The following is an 18628-nucleotide window of genomic DNA, read 5'->3' on the forward strand; positions in this document are numbered from 1 at the left end:
CCTGGAAACATACAGTCCTCCAAGACTGAGAATGTAAATTGGTACAGCCACTATGGAAAACAGTATGAAGGTTCCTCAAAAAATTAAAAATAGAATTAACTATGTGATCTGGCAATTCCTCTTCTAGGTATTTATCCCAAAATATATATGCACCCCAATGTTCATTGCAAGCCAAGGAATGGAGGCAGCCTAAATGTCCATCAATAAATGGATGCAGTGTGTGTGTGTGTGTGTGTGTGTGTGTAATGAAATATTACTCAGCCATACAAAAGAATGAAAGCTTGCCATTTGCAACAACTTGGATGGACTAGAGGATATTATGCTAAGTGAAATAAGTCAGACAGGTTAAGACAAATACCATATGGTCTCACATATATGTAGAATCTAAAAAATGAAACAGAAGCACTCTTAAAGAGAAAAACTGATGGTTGCCAGAGGAGGCTGGGAGGTTAAATGAAATAGGTAAGGGGAGGATTAAGAAGTACAGTCTTCTGGTTACAAAATACATAAGACTATATTCTCTACCCTGTACATAGAGAATATAGTCAATAATATTGTAACAACTTGTATGATGAGAGCTCCTAATTGCCTAGGCTTGTGATGATCATTTCATAATGTATATAAATACCAAATCACTATGCTGTATACATGAAACTAATAAAATATTATATTATCCATTATTCTTCAGTGAACATACTTTAAAAGCTAAAAATAAAAACATTAAATTAAATTGCCCTTATCCACTCTCTCATCTTAGAGATCTACTCTCTTTAGCCCCTGAAGGTGCTAGCTGAAAAGTTATGCAAGATACCTAAGTCAATCATCATATTTTAATACTGTAAATCATCTCTTCTTTCAAATATCTCCTTTCTTTGCTTCCATAATACTCTACTAGGAGTTCTGTCACCTCTAGGAAGCTGCAGTGGCTCTCAGCTCCATTTCTAGCCCGGCACTTTAGAGGGGCATGCTGTACACACATTACCGGTAACATATCAGATATGAGTGGGAGACAGGGGAGGTGCAGAGTGGGTGGTAACAGCTGAGGCTGGGAGAGTGCTGCCTTTAGGAGAGAGTGAGTGTAACCCTTGCCACCCTTTGAGCCATAGTGCTTTACTCTTTATTGTCTAATATCTTTCCCCAGGATCTAAGCCTAGCATGTCTACAAGCTATGCTCTGAAAATTGCATCCCTCTAGCCACTCAGACTTAAAATTTCAGTATCTCTGACACCTTCCCCTATCCTCCACACATAGGGCATTGCCAAGGATTAGTTGGGTCCTCTGGAATGTTTGGCTTTACCCATCCATCCTCCTGCCATTACCCTATGCTTGTCCTCATGCTATCTCCTCTGGCTTATTACTTTAATGTTCAGACTGTCTTTCATCTTACACAGTACTGCCAGAAAACTTTCTAGAGCTCTAGTGTTAGAGCATCCCTAATCAGCAGCTGTCGTGAATCGTAGTATAGGGGCTCCTGGGTGGCTCAGTGCGTTAAGCCTCTGCCTTCGGCTGGGGTCATGATCCCAGGGTCCTGGGTTCAAGTCCCATATTGGGCTCTCTGCTCAGCAGGGAGCCTGCTTCCCCTCCTCTCTCTCTGCCTGCCTCTCTGCCTACTTGAGATCTCTGTCAAATAAATAAATAAAATATTAAAAAAAAAAACATTGGAAAAGCAGGTAAATGGTTATGACAAATCATATAATGTATTGCATTCAGACTTAAAGTATGTAGTTTACCTAAAATTCAAATTCAGAATTGAAAAATTAAAGTTCAAAATACTGTTTTTCTTGGCTATTGAGGGTTTTTTAAGTATCAACTGTGAAAACAAATGCAGTTATATATTTAGTTTTTGAATAAAGCTACTCTAGGAATTGTGCTTACATATCAGTCATATATAAGTTGAATAAAATATCAACCAGTATGTTGTATATAAATATTTTAGCTGGGATTGTCTAAATAAAGCATAATATTTAACCATTAAAAAAGAAATTTTAGGGACGCCTGGGTGGCTCAGTGGGTTAAGCCACTGTCTTCGGCTCGGGTCATGGTCCCAGAGTCCTGGGATCGAGCCCCAAATCAGGCTCTCTGCTCAGCAGGGAGCCTGCTTCCTCCTCTCTCTCTGCCTGCCTCTCTGCCTGCTTGTCATCTCTCTCTGTCAAATAAATAAATAAAATCTTAAAAAAAAAAAAGAAATTTTATAAAGACTACCTCCCCTCAAGAATAAAAAATTTAGAAAAAAAGAAGATTAAGAGTATGGTAGGTGAAACTGTAACCTAAATCTAACCTACATCAGGTTGATCAGGGAAGTTCACCAAAATCACTGGTCCACTCTTATTGCACTGTGTCATTTAAACTTTTCTGAATTTATAAGTTTCTGCCACTACAGAGGCTCTGCCATGACTTTCTTGGGCCTACAAAGGCTGTACTATGAACCAGACCTCTAGCTTTAGTTTATATGAATAGAAAAGTCAGGGTATGGGGTCAGTGGAAATAAGCAAGTAGCATCCATGACCCTCATCTCTTTTTATTTCTTTTGGATTATTTTAGCTAAAGCTGCAAACACTTTAGGAATGGATTGGGGATAAACCAAGGATCCTTAGGGCAGTTTCTGATTTTGGCTTCCATATAGTAAAATGGAGAAATGAAGAATTTTAAAACATTTTTGCTTCATGGGAAGAGTGGGTGAGAAAGGGAAATAACACAGTTGTTTCTGTGGTTATCCAGGGGGTGGGCAAGAGTTTGAAGAACAACAGCAGATGCATGAGAGATCATCTCTATTTGAGTCCTAAAGATTGTCTACTGACCTCTAAAGTTAATTCTGGCTGAGCGAAAGTAATAAGCCATTAGACTGTCCCAGAGTTGAAAAAGCTTTTAAACTACTTTGTAGGGGCACCTGGGTGACTCAGTGGGTTGAAGCCTCTGCCTTCGGCTCAGGTCATGATCCTGGGGTCCTGGGATCAAGCCCCACATAGGGCTCTCTGCTCAGCGGGGAGTCTGCCTCCCCCCACTCTCTCTGCCTGCCTCTCTGCCTACTTGTGATCTCTGTCTATCAAATAAATAAAATCTTAAAAAATAATAATAAATGAACTACTTTGTATCCCTCTACAGTTCATCTGTAGTAAAATATTTATTGGTCTGAGTTATTAAAGCTTAAGGGGTCACCTCACCATTGACTTGGAAACATGGAAGAAAGCTTCAAGATCATCTCCTCCAGATCAAAAACATAGCAGTCAGGGGGAGCTGTCATCCCAGGACTCATAAGTCCTCCTGGATTCTGCTTATTATATCATCAAGGTGATTCAGAGCAGGAAGTCTTCTCTAAAAGTGCAAGTCTTGAGAACAAAAGTACATTGATTGATAGTATTTTTGCAGTGATGTTTGACTTTCCCTCGTCTCTGCCAAAAAAAAAAAAATTTCTTGCCAGATACCAGGTAGACCAGTTTTAACAAGTTGCACAGCATCCAATGGTAAAAATAAAAACTTGTTTTTAACTTCACTAAATTGTATTGGAGGATTTTTCTGTTTCATCTAAAAACACTAATTCTTCGGGTAGAGAAACTAGAAATTAATTTTTCATCTTCAGTCTTAAAGGCATGTTGCATATGACACTTTCCTGTCACCAAGTTCCTGTGAGAAAAAAAGCTATAGATTTCATACTTGGGAGAAACCATAATGATCATCTTGTCCAGACATTCTTCCAATGTTTGAAACCCTTTTATGACATCCCCACAGGACGTCACTCAAACTTACAGAGCTGGAAATGTTCAAAGTGAAGTAGGAAGGAGTGGGGATGGAGGACAGAAGTCAGAAAATGTCAGTTATTCCATTTATGTTCTCAGCAATATGCTACCAGTTGAGAAATTTACATAAATCTACAGTGCTCTGAAATTTGTAAAACTTTCTTGACTCGAGTATTAAGATAACTTCCAATCAGAGACCCAAGTTCTAAATCAGGGTTTCTGAACCTCAGTACTTTGTCATTTGGAGCCAGATAATGTGTTGGGAGAAGCTGTCCTGTGCCTTAGAGGATGTTTAGCTACATCTCCGGTCTCTACCCACTAAATGCCAGTAGCAGCTCACTCTCGTTTGACAATCTCTCCACCCTCCACAGGAGTTTGATGGCAGAAAATTGTCATGTGCTTGACTTCAAGGTGCACATCAGTTTCTGTAACTTTTTAGTGTAACCCATGGAAAAGTGTACATATCACAAATGTATTGAATTTTCACAAACTGAACACAGCGAGTGATCAGCAATCAGATCAAGAAACAAGATTACCAGCACCCCAGAAGCTCTGATATAATCTCCACTGACTCACTCCCCTCTTACAGCACCAGCCTTGATCACCAAAACCATTCCCACCTCATGCTTGGCTCTTCCATTTGCAGGAAAGTTGGCCTAACTTGCTCCCCCATTCTATTCAATCTCTATGAAGATAAAACCTCTTCTGAGTTCCTCCTCACAGTCCTAAATCACTCCACCACCCTGTTCCAGCTTTAATTTTCTTTACAGTTGTCACAACGGATTCTTGTCTATTTCTCCATCAAGTAAGAATCCAAGAGGATAAGAACATTGTATTAGCATATTATAGGAGCTCAAGAAATTGAAGGCATGAGTGAATCCAAATTTCAGAAATTTTAAGATGAGGAGAATGCAAGTCATAGAATTAAGGAAATCCCGTCATAGTATGCCAGTCACTGCAATAATTATAGTCCTATATTATTTCTTTTAGTAATGCACTATAAGCCTGCAACCTGGCTATATCATGTTGCTTTCAGATTCAAGTAAAAAAACCCAACTGAAAGTAGATTAAACAAAAAGAATATTTAATATAATAAAAAGTGGTGCAGAATTGGGGTGGCTCTGATTTTGACCAATTTTGTACCTCAAAGATATTACAGTGTCAGTCTCATTTCTCTGTCATTTTATCAGCCCTCTCCATGTAGTCACAGATGGCTCCATTCCAAATGTCATGAGATTGCTCAACAATCTCCAGAAGCAGGTAAAAAGAGAGGCTGTGCATTTGCATCTCTTCGCATCAATGAGGAAAGCCTTTTCCAGACTCTCCAGTTATTTCATTGGCCAGAATTCTATCACACATTGTTATAGGTTGAATGTTCTCCCCCTGCCTCCTCCCTGCCCTGAAGTCCTGTATTGATGCCCTACCTCCCAAGGTGATGGGATTAGTGCCCTTATAAGAAGAGACATGAGAGTTCAAGTTCAAGCTCTTGCTCCTTGTGTGAAGACATAGCAAGAAAGCTGCTCTCCACAAGTCAGAAGGGACCCCTCACTGGGAATTGACCCAACCAGTACCTTATCTTGGACTTTCCAGCCTCCATGACTATAAGAAACCAATTTCTGTTGTTTAAGCCACGCAATCCATAGTATTTTGTTATGGCAGCCTTAACTGATTCATACACACATTTACGCCTAGTCACCATCAAAGTGAATGAGACTGATGCTTTGGCATATACCAGTCATTACTCAGCTAGCAGGGGCTACTTGCTACCTGAACAAAATGGGGTTCAGTCAATGCTAAAATGGCAGGAAATGGCAATTAGCCATACAATTGAAAATGTCTGCCACCCATGTATTATGTTACAGATAAGGAAACAGATTAAAGCAATTTATTGATCAGAATTGGGATTTTAATCTAGGTATGACTATTTCCAAAGTCATGCACTTTCCACCAAGTGACACCACTTCCCAAAGATAATTAAAATAGTCACTTTTGTAATAACCAAGTTAAGAAAAGCTCTATCTTTATGATTCCCCTGATAAAAGTAACAGAGACAGGAAACAATTTTGTAATGTGTGTGCTACATCTGTATCCAGATCGTGGCTTCTCAATACCGTCCTCCCATATTAGAAATCAGGACTTCTTGGAGAAACGGCTCATTATAAAGCTGGGATGGGAGAAGTATAAGATAACCCTGGAGCATCTTGTGATGCTAGACAGTGGGGAAGAGTTAAAAAAACAGAAAGATGGGAACATGTCAAATGTAGGAACAGAATCTAACCTGAAAGATCTTCCAGTGCCCAAAGCTGGAACTATTTGAACAAAATAAAATAATATTGGTTTACAACCCACAGAATAAAATAAATAAATAAATAAATATATGTTTTTAAAGATTTTATTTATTTATTTGACAGAGATCACAAGAAGGCAGAGAGGCAGGCAGAGATAGAGGAGGAAGAAGGCTCCCTGCGGAGCAGAGAGCCCGACGTGGGGCTCGATCCCAGGACTCTGGGATCATGACCTGAGCCAAAGACAGAGGCTTTAACCCACTGAGCCACCCAGGCGTGACTATATTGATATAAATGATTAAACAGATAAAGACATGAGGGAAGAAGAGAGCTTTCTTGCCAAAGAATTCCAAGTAATATGTATACATGTCTGTCGTAGGAAGTGAGACTTAGTCTCTCTCCTCCCTCAGTCCCCAGCCCAAAGATGAGCTAGCTTTCGTGACTCACTTGTGTGGAATAGAGGAGGGAAGGGGGAAAGTGATAACTTAATAGTGGAGAAACCTGCAAAGTCTACCTTCTCCAATAATGTCGAATGCATATCATTTACCCTGATGTAATGTGATGACAAGGGCACTTCATAGCTCCATGGTATTCTTTCCAAAAACACATCCCTGATCTAATCATGAAATAAACCAACAGATAAAACAAAACTAGAGGACATTTTACAGGATACTTGGCCAATATCAAAACTGCCAGGATCATCCACAAGGACGGACTGAAAAACAGTCACAGACCAGAGTAGACATTCCAAATCCAGTCTGGGTTCCTAAATGGAGGCTGGAAGAGAAAGGACAGTTAAAGGGGGGCAGGATAAAATCTAGGTAAAGTCTGGAATTTAGTCAACTCTGCATTATATAAATATGCCAATGTCAATTTCTGAATTTTTTTTTAATTTTTTTAAAAGATTTTATTTATTTATTTGACAGACATCACAAGTAGGCAGAGAGGCAGGCAGAAAGAGAGGGAGGAGCAGGCTCCCTGCTGAGCAGAGAGCCCGATGCGGGGCTTGATCCCAGGACCCTGAGATCATGACCTGAGCTGAAGGCAGAGGCTTAACCCACTGAGCCACCCAGGCGCCCAATTTCTGAGTTTTGACAAGTGTACAATAGTTATTTAAGATGTCATTGGGGGAAATGGGTAAGGGAGCTTTGTACTACCTTCGCAACATTTGTGTAAATTTAATGTTAGTCCCTAAATTTCAAAAATATATTTTTTACTTTTTTACAGTTGTGGGTTTGTTTTTGTTGTTGTTGTTTTTAAAGATTTTATTTATTTATTAGACAGAGAGAGATCATAAGTAGGCAGAGAGGCAAGCAGAGAGAGAGAGGAGGAAGCAGGCTCCCCGCTGTGCAGAGAGCTCGAGCTCGACGCGGGGCTTGATCCCAGGACCCTGAGATCATGACCTGAGCCGAAGGCGGCGGCTTAACCCACTGAGCCACCCAGGCGCCCGTTGTTGTTTTTAAGTAGGCCCCATGCCTAGTGTGGAGCCCAGTGCCGGACTGGACTCACAACCCTGAGATAAGCCCTGAGCTGGGATCCAGCATTGGACACTTAACTGACTGAGCTATCCAGGTGCCCCTAAAAAATCCATCCAGATGATTGGAACTTGGTGTTGTTTTGTGGATGGTCATTGTACCATTCACTCTTCTTTTATATATATTTGCAGTTAAAATTGCTTCATGTTAAATGCATGAAATATAAGATTCTCTGCATTACATATTAGTAATTAAGAATGACAACATTTCTTGTGTTAATACTGAGACGGCAATGAATAAGTCGAACTTCATTGTCTTTGAACAAACACCTGATACTCTGTCACATTCTACAACCTTGCTGTTCAAGAACTGGCATGTCAGCATCCCCCGAGAGATGGTTAGAAAAGCAGAGTGGATTAATATTTTAATCTCAGTCAGATAAAAAGTGGGGTCATCTAAAAGTGAGTGGGTTCAGAGGTGTTGTCCATGCCATGGGGGTAGTCTGCTGAAGTGTGGAATGGTATAATAGGGCTACTATACAAAGATAAGGCAACTATATAATTTATGGTCTGAATGAGCACACCTTTGAGATTGAAGGAGTTACACAGGTGGGATGGCCACATGCCCACACAGCAGGCACCATCCAGATTATCCTGGGCAAAAGTAAACACATGGCCATCATAGAAAGAAGTCACCACCTCTGTGGAGGGAGCAGCTATTAGAAAGTGAATGGATGTATGGGTCCATTCAGCCTCTAAGACCCTATCTAGCATTGTTGCCAGTACAAGGCCAGAAGCAAAGAGATTAACAGTCTTACAGAGTTGGGGAAAATGTGAGGCAGTAATATTAGACAGTCAAGAGAATGAGGGGTCTGAGAGTCACTGACAATGTCAGTGGAATGTCTGACAATACTAGCATTGTTTAATAGAGTCGTCTGCAGTGTTGGGAATGTTTTCAAGCCACTTGCCTCGTGTGGATAATGAGCAAATGAATTATTAATTAAAAATAATTTAAATGTAAATAGCCACGTGAGGCTACCATGTTAGAAGGAACTGGTTTAGGGGTGTCTGGGTAGCTCAGTCAGTTAAGCATCTGACTTCCACTCAAGTCACGATCTCCAGGTTCTCAGATCAGGACCCGAGATGGGCTTTAACCCACTGAGCCACCCACGTGCCCCTCTTTTCTTGGTTCTTATCAAGCACTGTCACACTTTGGGATTAATCATCACACAGAACTAAATACAGTTATTCTTATTCTAAAACCTGCACAATACGGGGGCGCCTGGATGGGTTAGTCAGTTAAGCAGCCAACCCTTGATTTTGGCTCAGGTCATGATCTCAGGGTCATGGGATCCAGCCATGTCTGGGGCTCCATGCTCTGTATGGAACCTGCTTAAGATTCCTCAAGGCCTTTAATGGAAAGTTATGTGGGTCCGTGAGAACACAGGATGGAGCATTCTTGTTTTTGTTTTTCAACTACTGTGTTCTGAATTTCCTGGAAGAGGCAGTGTGGATCAAGAAGAAGTAGATTCCTGTCTCTGGCCCTGGTCATAGGGCCAGAGAAAAAAATTAATTTTTTTTTTTAACAAAAGAGGATAGTAATGGTGGTAGTTAAAGCTTTTTTTAAAATATTTATACTATTTTAGGTAGTAAGTTATTAACAAATATTTAAATCGAATTGAATGATAAACTAAACAACAAATAAATGATCTTATTTTCCAGATCTTCTTTAACTTTGGAAATGGACTCCATTTAGAGGTAAGGAACCGAGGGGATTATTTCTTTCTTTTGAACTCAGAGGCTTAATTTAATGGAAGACAGTTTGGCTATGCCTTACCAGATTAAAAATGTACACTCCCTTAGACTTAGCCATTCCTACTCAGTCGAGTGCACAGAACATATATCCAGAGATGTTCAATGCAATATTTTGTGACAATCAAAATGTTCATTGATAGAATGGTAAAACAACTTATGGTACATGAAGAATGTCCATGATGAGGTATTGAATGAAAGATCAAGGGGCAGAACAAGATGTATGTTATAATTCCATTTTTATAGGACAAAAAGCTTTATACATGTGCAACTGTATGGTCATAAGATAAGATGATCAAGCAGTTACCAGTGAATATGCTGAAGTGTGAGAGAAAAAGTAGAATAAAGTTTTATTTTTACACTGTAAACTATAATGTTATTTTGCTGTTTTGTTACATAATTTAATTTTTTGAGTTGTAGAAAAATGTTTTCAACTAAAAATAAGACAAAAAATAATGACCTAGTGATAACCATTATTTCTGGGGGAAAAAAATGTTATGTAGAGCAACAAAATAAGATGATAAATCTAGTATAAAAATGATTTCTGATCTTAGTATACTAGGTCAGTTGTATTGAAATTTTCCTTGCATAAATGTTTTTCTGTAAAGCCCAACTGAAAATATATAGAATAAATCTTTTCTACTCAAAGTTCTTGAAAACAAAAGATGGATAATTTTATCCTTTACGTCATCCTTCAAACAATAAATTCATTAACTGACAATTTCACTAGGTTTTAGTTAAATTGCTACCACAGGTTAGTTACTAAGATTTAGTTTTAAAACATGGGATAATTCATTTTTAAACTATAAACCACCACGGGAAAATGAAACTTCATTTTCAGTAAGGAAAGAATTTTGACACACTATATTATTTTTTAATTTGCCAATTTGTATGGTCGCTCAATTACTCTAGGCTGTTAAAAGAACAATCCAACAATCATAAATCTTGAAAAGATCTGGTTGGCTTGATTGATTGATGAATAGGGAAGCATCCAGTCTAGGAAACAGTTGTACAAAGCAGGAGGGTTTTATAGACTAAAGCCAGCAAGAATAGGAAGTTACATTGGGTATTTGTTGATTGGGTAGAGCAGAGTCACTCTGGAGCTGGGGCAGATGAGATAAGGTCCTGAGCAGGTTAGTGCTGACCGCTTGGCCTAGGCCTTCCTTTTCTGGGAGGGCCAAGCACAGAAATTTAGTTAGGTTCCAATGTATTAATGCAGGGCTTGTCATGGGTGACTCCATCGTGGGCCTTAGTCTGGACACTTTAATAAGCCTTTTTTACTCTTCAGTCTGGGAAATCTGTTGTAACTGATAAAAGCAAAACCATACTGTTCTACTGGTGTAGAGACGATTTCCTGAATGCCTATGGGGTTGGTCAGAGTATACGTACTTCCTCTTGGAAAATGAAACCTGTTAAGAAGTAGGAAATGTATACCTTAAGATTTGCATAACTCTTTTTAAAGTCTTAATAAATTACAGAATACCATACTGTTTTAGGATACTTAATAATTTTTTTGACAATATTTTATTGTTGTAGGTCTTAAACCCAGGAAATGAACATACTCGGCTTCCTAAACACACTCACTTAGGGCGGCAAAAGCGGTCCTGGATCACCGCCCCTGTGGCTCTTCGGGAAGGAGAGGATCTGTCCAAAAGGAATCCGATCGCCAAGGTACCTTCTACAGGAAAAGAGGAAATACATGTATATTACGGAAATATAGTGGGAGAAGACTTTTATGTTCATTTTTAAATTCCAGGAAAATGATACAGTGTACCTACTGAGTCTTGTAATATTCTATTGGATTATACAATGTGGGGCTTCAGTTCACCTAAGAGTCAGAGATCTGACACTAGTTGAATCTTTCTTTAATTGAGAGGGCTACAGTACTCAAAAGAGGGTGTTCTAGGGAGAGGAGGAAAGATTCTTTCACTAGATTCTCTGACTGGTGCCCTATAATTTGGAGTGACAGAAGACAGATTAACAGGAGAATAACAAAGAAGTTGATTAATGTGTGTGCTGCTCCTATAACACACGGGAGTACCCAGGGATGAATAATTCAAAGGTCTGGTTAGAATTGGGGCCTAGAAAACATCTTAGCAAAGCAACGGTAAACTTTTAGAGAAGTCACAAGACAAAGGAAAAGGTCCTTGAATCTCTACGGGTGGAAAATTATGGGGAACAAGTGATAGGGAAAGGCTAGTTAATACAGTTACTTATGTGGATGCGCCGGTGCCATCTCTAAGCTGATGAGGGTCTAACTTGTTGTCTCTGATAATTAAATTTTGTCCTTCCTGGTAGAGAAGGGAGGGAGAACTCCTTTACAAATGTATGGCCTGCTTTGAGGCACATAGGGGAAAGACCGAGAACTTCTGTTGAATCTGCTTTTCAGTTGCTCAAAATACTCCTACACTGAAGTGACACATTTGGGGACAGCATATTCTGCCACCCTACATACAAAAAGTAATTTTCAAAATGAAAAGAACTGGTATCTAATAGGGAGGGTGACCATACATCCTTGGAGGGTACCAATTTTCCTGGCCTAATAATTAATAGCCCTCTTTCACTCTCAAAGTGGCATATTTTTTGATAAATTAGATGGTAATCCAGCTAGTATATATCTCAAACTTAGCATGTGCACACCTGAACCCTTGGTTTTTTTCCCCTCAAGTTGTCAGTTCTACCCATTTCAGTCAATGGCACACAATTCTATCCAGTTTTTCAAAAATGTAGCAGGTACTCTCAGTTTCTACCTCCAGAATATATTCCAGATCTGCTCACTTCTCTCCATGGTCACCCCCATGGTCCAAGTCAGTGTCATCTCTGCCCTGCGTTAGCAGAAGGACCCCTGACCTTGTCCGCCTGCTTCGCTTTTGCCATCCCCCACCCTGCCACAGCCCATTCTCTAGAAGGCAGCCAGAGTGATTTTTTAAATAAAAGACAAATCAAAGCATGTTCACCCCCTTAGTGAAGGCATTTCAATGGCTTCCTGCTGCAGTGGAAGGAATGTTCTTTACTGTGACCTGTAAGAGCACTAATACAAGACCTCCTCTCCAACCTTGGCTCCTATCACCTGCCATCTCCCCCTCTCCTACATCCCTAAACCAACACAAACTCTTCCCAGCTACTCACCCTGTGCCCTTGCTGTTTCCTGTGCCTGGAATCCCCTCCGCACAGATACCTGCAGTATTTCATAGCATCAAGCCTCTGCCCAAGTGTCATCGCCTAAAAGATCTTGTTCCCGATTCTGCCTCACCCCATCTCTCTATCCCTTGACTCCCATTTCAGCCTGGTTATAGTGCATTCCACTCTATGTCATGCCATACATTCTTACTGGCTGTCTGGCTCCTTTGGTAGAGTGTAAGCTCCCAGGGGGCAAGAGCTTAGTTCTTAGGCTCACAGCTCATGCCCTGTACCCCAAGCAGTGCCAACATCCACTGGGGACTCAGCAAACATTTGTGTGAATGAATACATGTTCATACCCAAGTGTTATCTTTATCTTTCCAACATTATAAATATCGTGCATGAACAGCTCCTTCTAAGGAAAGGCAGCTACAGAAGACGATTTCCTCTCTCTAGCAATCTATGTTCTTTTCATAAAAGCCTTCTAAAATCCAAATTTTTAATTGTGGCTTTACATAATAGGATGTATATAAGCAACTAAGTTTGCTGGTTGGCTTTGGTTTTCTGAGGTGTTTGAGTCATTCATACATTTTCTCAATAAGTTTTTCTAAACTGCATTGATTTTTTGGGATTCAATAAGCATTAGTTGTTCTTAGTAATTTTAATTACATGAATGGTTACATATGTAAAATTTACATAAAAAGTTGTTACATATGTAGAAATTACATAAAAAGTAAAAGATCTTATTAAATTTCCTCAACTTTCCAAATTCTCTATGTAGAGATTATACTGTCAACAGTATAATATTCTCTAAATCTTAAAATATTCATAAATATGTGTATACTTACATACTCTTAAGTATATACATATATATATAAGCAAACCAACAGTTATGTCCACACACAGTTTTGCTTTATTTTTAACTTAAATAGCATGATGTAATATATAATTAGTACATGAAGATCTAGAATTCTTTAGAAATACTATATATATACACACACACACATATATTTATACATTTTTATATACATATGCATATACTTGGCAAAAAACAGAGACAGAGAGAAGAGAAAGAGAAAGACAAACAGAGACAGAAGCTCAGTGAAAGGTAATCATGGACTGCCCCAGGTTCACCATTCCACTTCAGGAGCAGAGCTGGTGTGGCAGGAGGTTGGAAGCTCCTGTCTGCTGTCTCCTTGGTCATTCCTAGCAGATGTTCCCCAGCCCTAGTGCATGTTGGGAAATCTAGAGGAAGGAAGTGTAACTATTCCGAGATTTCAGGACAAAGAAGTGACCGGGTAGGTGAATGGTGATGGCTTCTTCTACGATGTCTGAAGAAGAAAGTAAAGAACCAGTAGGGGGCCACAGAGACCCATTTACTAAGTATGAATTACAGACAGGAATGAAGTTTTTCTAGAAAAAGAAGATGACGACTACAGAAGGCATTTGAAATGGGTTAGATGCATGAATTTCCTGAGACATTCTAAGCAGGAAAGGCACTTGACTTTTTTAATCCTTCTATGGAAGGATGCCTTATTCATCCTTTCCAGATCGAACGGACTTATAGAGGTAATTTTGACACTGCAAGAGGCGGAGAGGGTCAGAGAGAGAGGGAGAGAGAATCTCAAGCAGATGTGTTACGTGGATGGAGCCCAACGTGAAGCCCAACACCGGCTCAATCTCATGACCCTGAGCTCATGTCCTGAGCCAGAATCAAGAGCTTAACTGACTGAGCCACCCATGTGCCCTTCCTCATGTGCTAAATTTAAAAATCTGTCCTCCCAAGGTATACCCTTAACGGTACCTTAGTTTTATAGCAACTGTAAGAGGTAGGCAGTGGTATCTCTCCACTTTAGTGAGAGAAACACTGAGGCACAGAGAGGTTAAGTAACTCTTAGTATCACGTAACTAGTAAGTGGCTGAGACAGGATTTGAACCAGGTTCTCTGACATCCGCACATCTTCTCTTGAGTGCTTGTATCTTCCCTTCCTATCAACATTATGACAACTTTGGAGGGAAATTTTCCATTAAAAATATGTGCATGTAAGTTACAGAGAGTTTAACTTGGGGTATTCTTCTGTTATTTTTATGTTAGATACATTCTGATCTTGCAGAAGAAAGAGGACTAAAAGTTACATACAGATACACTGGAAAAGGGATCACAGAGTCACCATTTGGCGTGTTTGTCTTTAATAAAAACACAGGAGAATTGAACATCACCAGGATTCTTGATCGAGAAGAAACGCCAAGTTTTCTGGTAGGAAGAATTATTTTACTTTAACTAATTTGTAGTTTTTCTTTGGTGTAGTTATGATTTGTTTTTATATTGTAGTAATTTAATTACCTTAGCTTACATTTAATCTCTTCTATTATTTATGTCATGATTTCAGCTAGTTGGTTATGCTTTGGATGAAAGAGGAAACAACCTTGAGAAACCATTAGAACTCCGCATTAAAGTTCTTGATATCAATGACAACGAGCCAGTGTTCACACAGGACGTCTTCGCTGGGTCTGTTGAAGAGTTGAGTGCCGCAGGTCAGAGTTTGTTAGTTTTATGAATGAGTATCACTCCACCCCGTCATTTTAACCCCATTATGTAACTGAACACTAAATCCTATATCTTAATGGAGACCCACAGGACACATGGTAATAAACCTATCGCTCTAGGTTTGCAACGCTTTTTCTGTGATAAGTTCTAAAGGCTTTACATGGCTTTTTTTTTTTTTTTTTAACCCTCAAAACAGATAGACGGATGGAACAGGTTAGGTTTCTGTAGCCACTATGCTGCCTTGTAGCTGGAAAGCAGCTGTAGGCAACATGTAAATAAATGGGTGTGGCTATGTTGCCATAAGATATTATATACAGAAACAGGTGGCTGTGCTGGCTAACAGTAGTTCACTGACCTTTGGCTTATGTTAGGTCTCTTGTCAGGTTTATTGATAACATGGTCCAATGCAGTAGTCCATGTGAAGGCTTGCAGGAGAGATTTCTCCTTGATCATAATCTAGAGAACAGCTGTTCTTTTCCTGAATTGTTTGTATTTTACTAAGCATGTATTTGTACCTGTTCATCCTTATTTCTTTGTATTAATCACTAGAGCTATTAGAAATAAATTTGCAGCCTTGCCCTCTTCTTATCTTTCTTATTTCTGCACCCATTCACACTTACTTTCTCATCCAATTAAAGTTTTTCATCTTGGTAAACTGTGATTTTTATAAGCACTTAAAATCCTTTTGTGAACAGGCTGAAATTATAAAGAGAATAATAATGTACATGACTTGTGCTTAAAGTTGAGTTTCAACTTGGACGCCTTTGTTTCTGATGCCAGATACCCTTGTGATGAAAATCAGTGCAACAGATGCAGATGAGCCCAATACTCTGAATTCTAAAATTTCCTACAGAATCGTATCTCAGGAGCCTGCTTATCCTCCAGTGTTCTACTTAAATAAAGACACAGGGGAGATTTATACAACCAGTTTCACTTTGGACAGAGAGGTAAGTTAGTATTTTATGTTGCTCATCTTTTAAATGCTAAGTTAGTATTTTATGTTGCTCATCTTTGAAACCCTTCTTTATCTCTCTAGGCTTTCCTTTCTGTTAATTTATTTTCTAATTTGCTTACTATCTTGTATATTCTTCATTTATAGGATAACTCCTACAAATACCCTCTTCTAGCAAGGTCAAACCGATATCAAATGAGCCATCTGTGGCCATTGATCACTTAAGGTGTGATTCATCCAAACTGAGATGTGCTATAAATATAAAAAAGTCACCAACTTGGGAAGACTTAGCCTGAATAAAAAATGTAACATTCTACCTTAGTAATATTCTGTTGATTACATGTGAACACAATATTTTAGATCCCCATAGGTAAATAAAATGTATTTGTTTAAAATTAGTAGTATCCCCTTTTTTAAAAACTTTTTAAAATTTGGCTATTAGGAAACTTAAGATTACATAAGGACAGCTCTGTTCTGGGGCCTCTCCATGCAGGATTCTGTTTGCGATAGCATCGTAAAGCAATGTTCTGTAATTTGTGTTTCTGTAAATAAGCATCAGGAGTCTCCTCTATTGCTAATACAGAACAGAGACTGACACAGGAGGCCTGCTCAGGATAATAGAAATAGTTGTAAAGGAAAGAATTGTTGTAAATCCCAAACTGGAGGAAATTTTCAATAGGATTCCTGGACAGACTATTCTCAAACATTTCTCTTTTTTATTTCTAACTGAAAGGGAAAATTTTGGGTCAAAACAGGAAATGGGAGATTTTTTTAAATGCTACATACATGAAGGTTTTAACAGTGTGTACGAGGAGAATGTGGATGATCCTAAGAACACTGTATTGTCATCAGACATAAATCGTCGTCCTGGTGCAGTCACTGTATTTTGTATTACTTGGGAAAATCATTTCCTTTTGCCCGGAGAAGGAGAAGATTGTGCCCAACATTGCTGACCAGATCTTTATGAAATTAATATTATTATTCCTGAAAGTCTACTCTGTACCTTTTCACATAAAATTAGAATGGAAAAGTATTATTTTTAACTATCCTGATTTGTGATAAGCTGTTATCTTTGAAATAGGGCAAGTTTAGCCAATAACGATGCCTGTCACTTATTGGGCATCTACGGTGTGCCAAGTGCTATTCGAAACCTTTTACATAGATTAATCCATTTAATCCAACTAAAAACTCTGTGAGGCAGGTCCTTCCTATTATCCGCATTTTACACAGAAGGAAACCAAGGGTCAAAAGGATTAAGTGTATTTACAACACAGCTAGTAAGTGACAAAGTCAGAATTAGAATCCAAGCAACTGGCTCTGGGGCCTCAGTTGTCCTGACTCGCACTGGGCGGTTCTGTCCCACACAGGACCCGCATGCACTGGACCTGGCTGTCCCCGCTTTTTCTTACACTCTAGCTACACCGAATGGAGCCATCATAAGGGGACGGTGGGGAAGAGAAGAGCTCATTTTGGAGTGGCATGTGAGACACCGTTCTCCAAGACAGGTTCTCTAAGAATCATAGCTCTCAGAAAGTCTGGATAAAGTCAACCACATTTTTTCCTCGCAGGCCAAGTTTTCTTGGGGACTAGGTTTTCCTTGCTTAAATCTTAGCTAAAAATGAAGAACCAATTTCTACTGCAGTCACCCCTGCCCCAATCACTTTCTTGTAGGGCAGACTGCATTTTGAATGGCACTTGCTTGCACACAGACTATTTTAAGGAGAGACTCATTCCCTGATAATGTCGCCAATGACACATTTAAGAATTTGACTACCAGCAACTTGTCTAGGCTTTTTCTGGCCTCTAGAAATGCTCTGACGGCAAATCAACAGCATCTTCACATGAATAACAGATCATAAAATGTATTTGTGAATAAAATATACTGTGGTTCCTTCTTTTGATGATGAAATGAACTAGAAAGACAGATTTGGGAGTGACTCATTTTCACCCCAGATGGATATTTTTCATTGCCTTGCAGGAACACAGCAGCTATACTTTGACAGTAGAAGCAAGAGACGGCAATGGACAAATAACAGATAAACCAGTAAATCAAGCTCAAGTTCAGATTCGTATTTTGGATGTCAATGACAACATACCTATAGTCCAAAATGAAATGGTAACCGTTATTTTTATAACAGATGTATTCACTTCCTCGTATTTTAGTCCTACCTAAAAATAGATCATTACATTTGTGTTACACTAAAACAAAAACCCTGTGTTCATGTTTTGCAGGCTGAAAAGGTAGAAATTGAAGAAAATCAAGCCAATGTAGTAGTGATGCGCATAAAAGTGTTTGATGCAGATGAAATAGGCTCTGATAATTGGTTAGCAAATTACACATTCGTGTCAGGAAATGAAATGGGTTATTTCCACATAGAAACTGACACTCAAACTAATGAAGGAATTGTGACTCTTATCAAGGTAAGTATTTTGTGTTCAAAATTGGAATGGGAAAAGTTGGTGCAGAGGAAGAAATGATTGTATTTTGAGCCTCAAACACTTATGAGTGCTTTTTACATACTCAACCGACACCACGACTGTTTGAGATTGGAGACCCCCTATTTGCCAAAGTTCTACAGTTACTAAATGGTCGCACTACAGTCCAAATTCAGATCAGGGGACTTGAACCCTAATCTGACAACATGTTACAGAATCATTATTGCTCAACACACTTACCGTCTTGCTTGCAGCCTGTGTCTGACT

The 18628-nt window shown here is 39.2% G+C and overlaps 1 protein-coding gene across 1 annotated transcript in view; it reads left to right on the top strand.

Moving 5' to 3' along the window:
• DSG2 (desmoglein 2) overlaps positions 1 to 18628 on the top strand; it is a 44564-nt gene that overhangs the window by 7919 nt on the left and 18017 nt on the right. The window contains exons 2-8 of the mRNA XM_045065486.1: positions 9216 to 9251; positions 10842 to 10976; positions 14521 to 14682; positions 14816 to 14960; positions 15754 to 15920; positions 17904 to 18041; positions 18158 to 18346. Coding sequence (XP_044921421.1) covers positions 9216 to 9251; positions 10842 to 10976; positions 14521 to 14682; positions 14816 to 14960; positions 15754 to 15920; positions 17904 to 18041; positions 18158 to 18346 — 972 coding nt within the window. The remainder of the gene's footprint in view (positions 1 to 9215; positions 9252 to 10841; positions 10977 to 14520; positions 14683 to 14815; positions 14961 to 15753; positions 15921 to 17903; positions 18042 to 18157; positions 18347 to 18628) is intronic.

The sequence above is a fragment of the Mustela putorius genome, unplaced genomic scaffold (assembly GCF_011764305.1).
Source record: "Mustela putorius furo isolate JIRA1106 unplaced genomic scaffold, ASM1176430v1.1 tig00003858_pilon_pilon_pilon, whole genome shotgun sequence".
Lineage (NCBI taxonomy): Eukaryota > Metazoa > Chordata > Mammalia > Carnivora > Mustelidae > Mustela > Mustela putorius.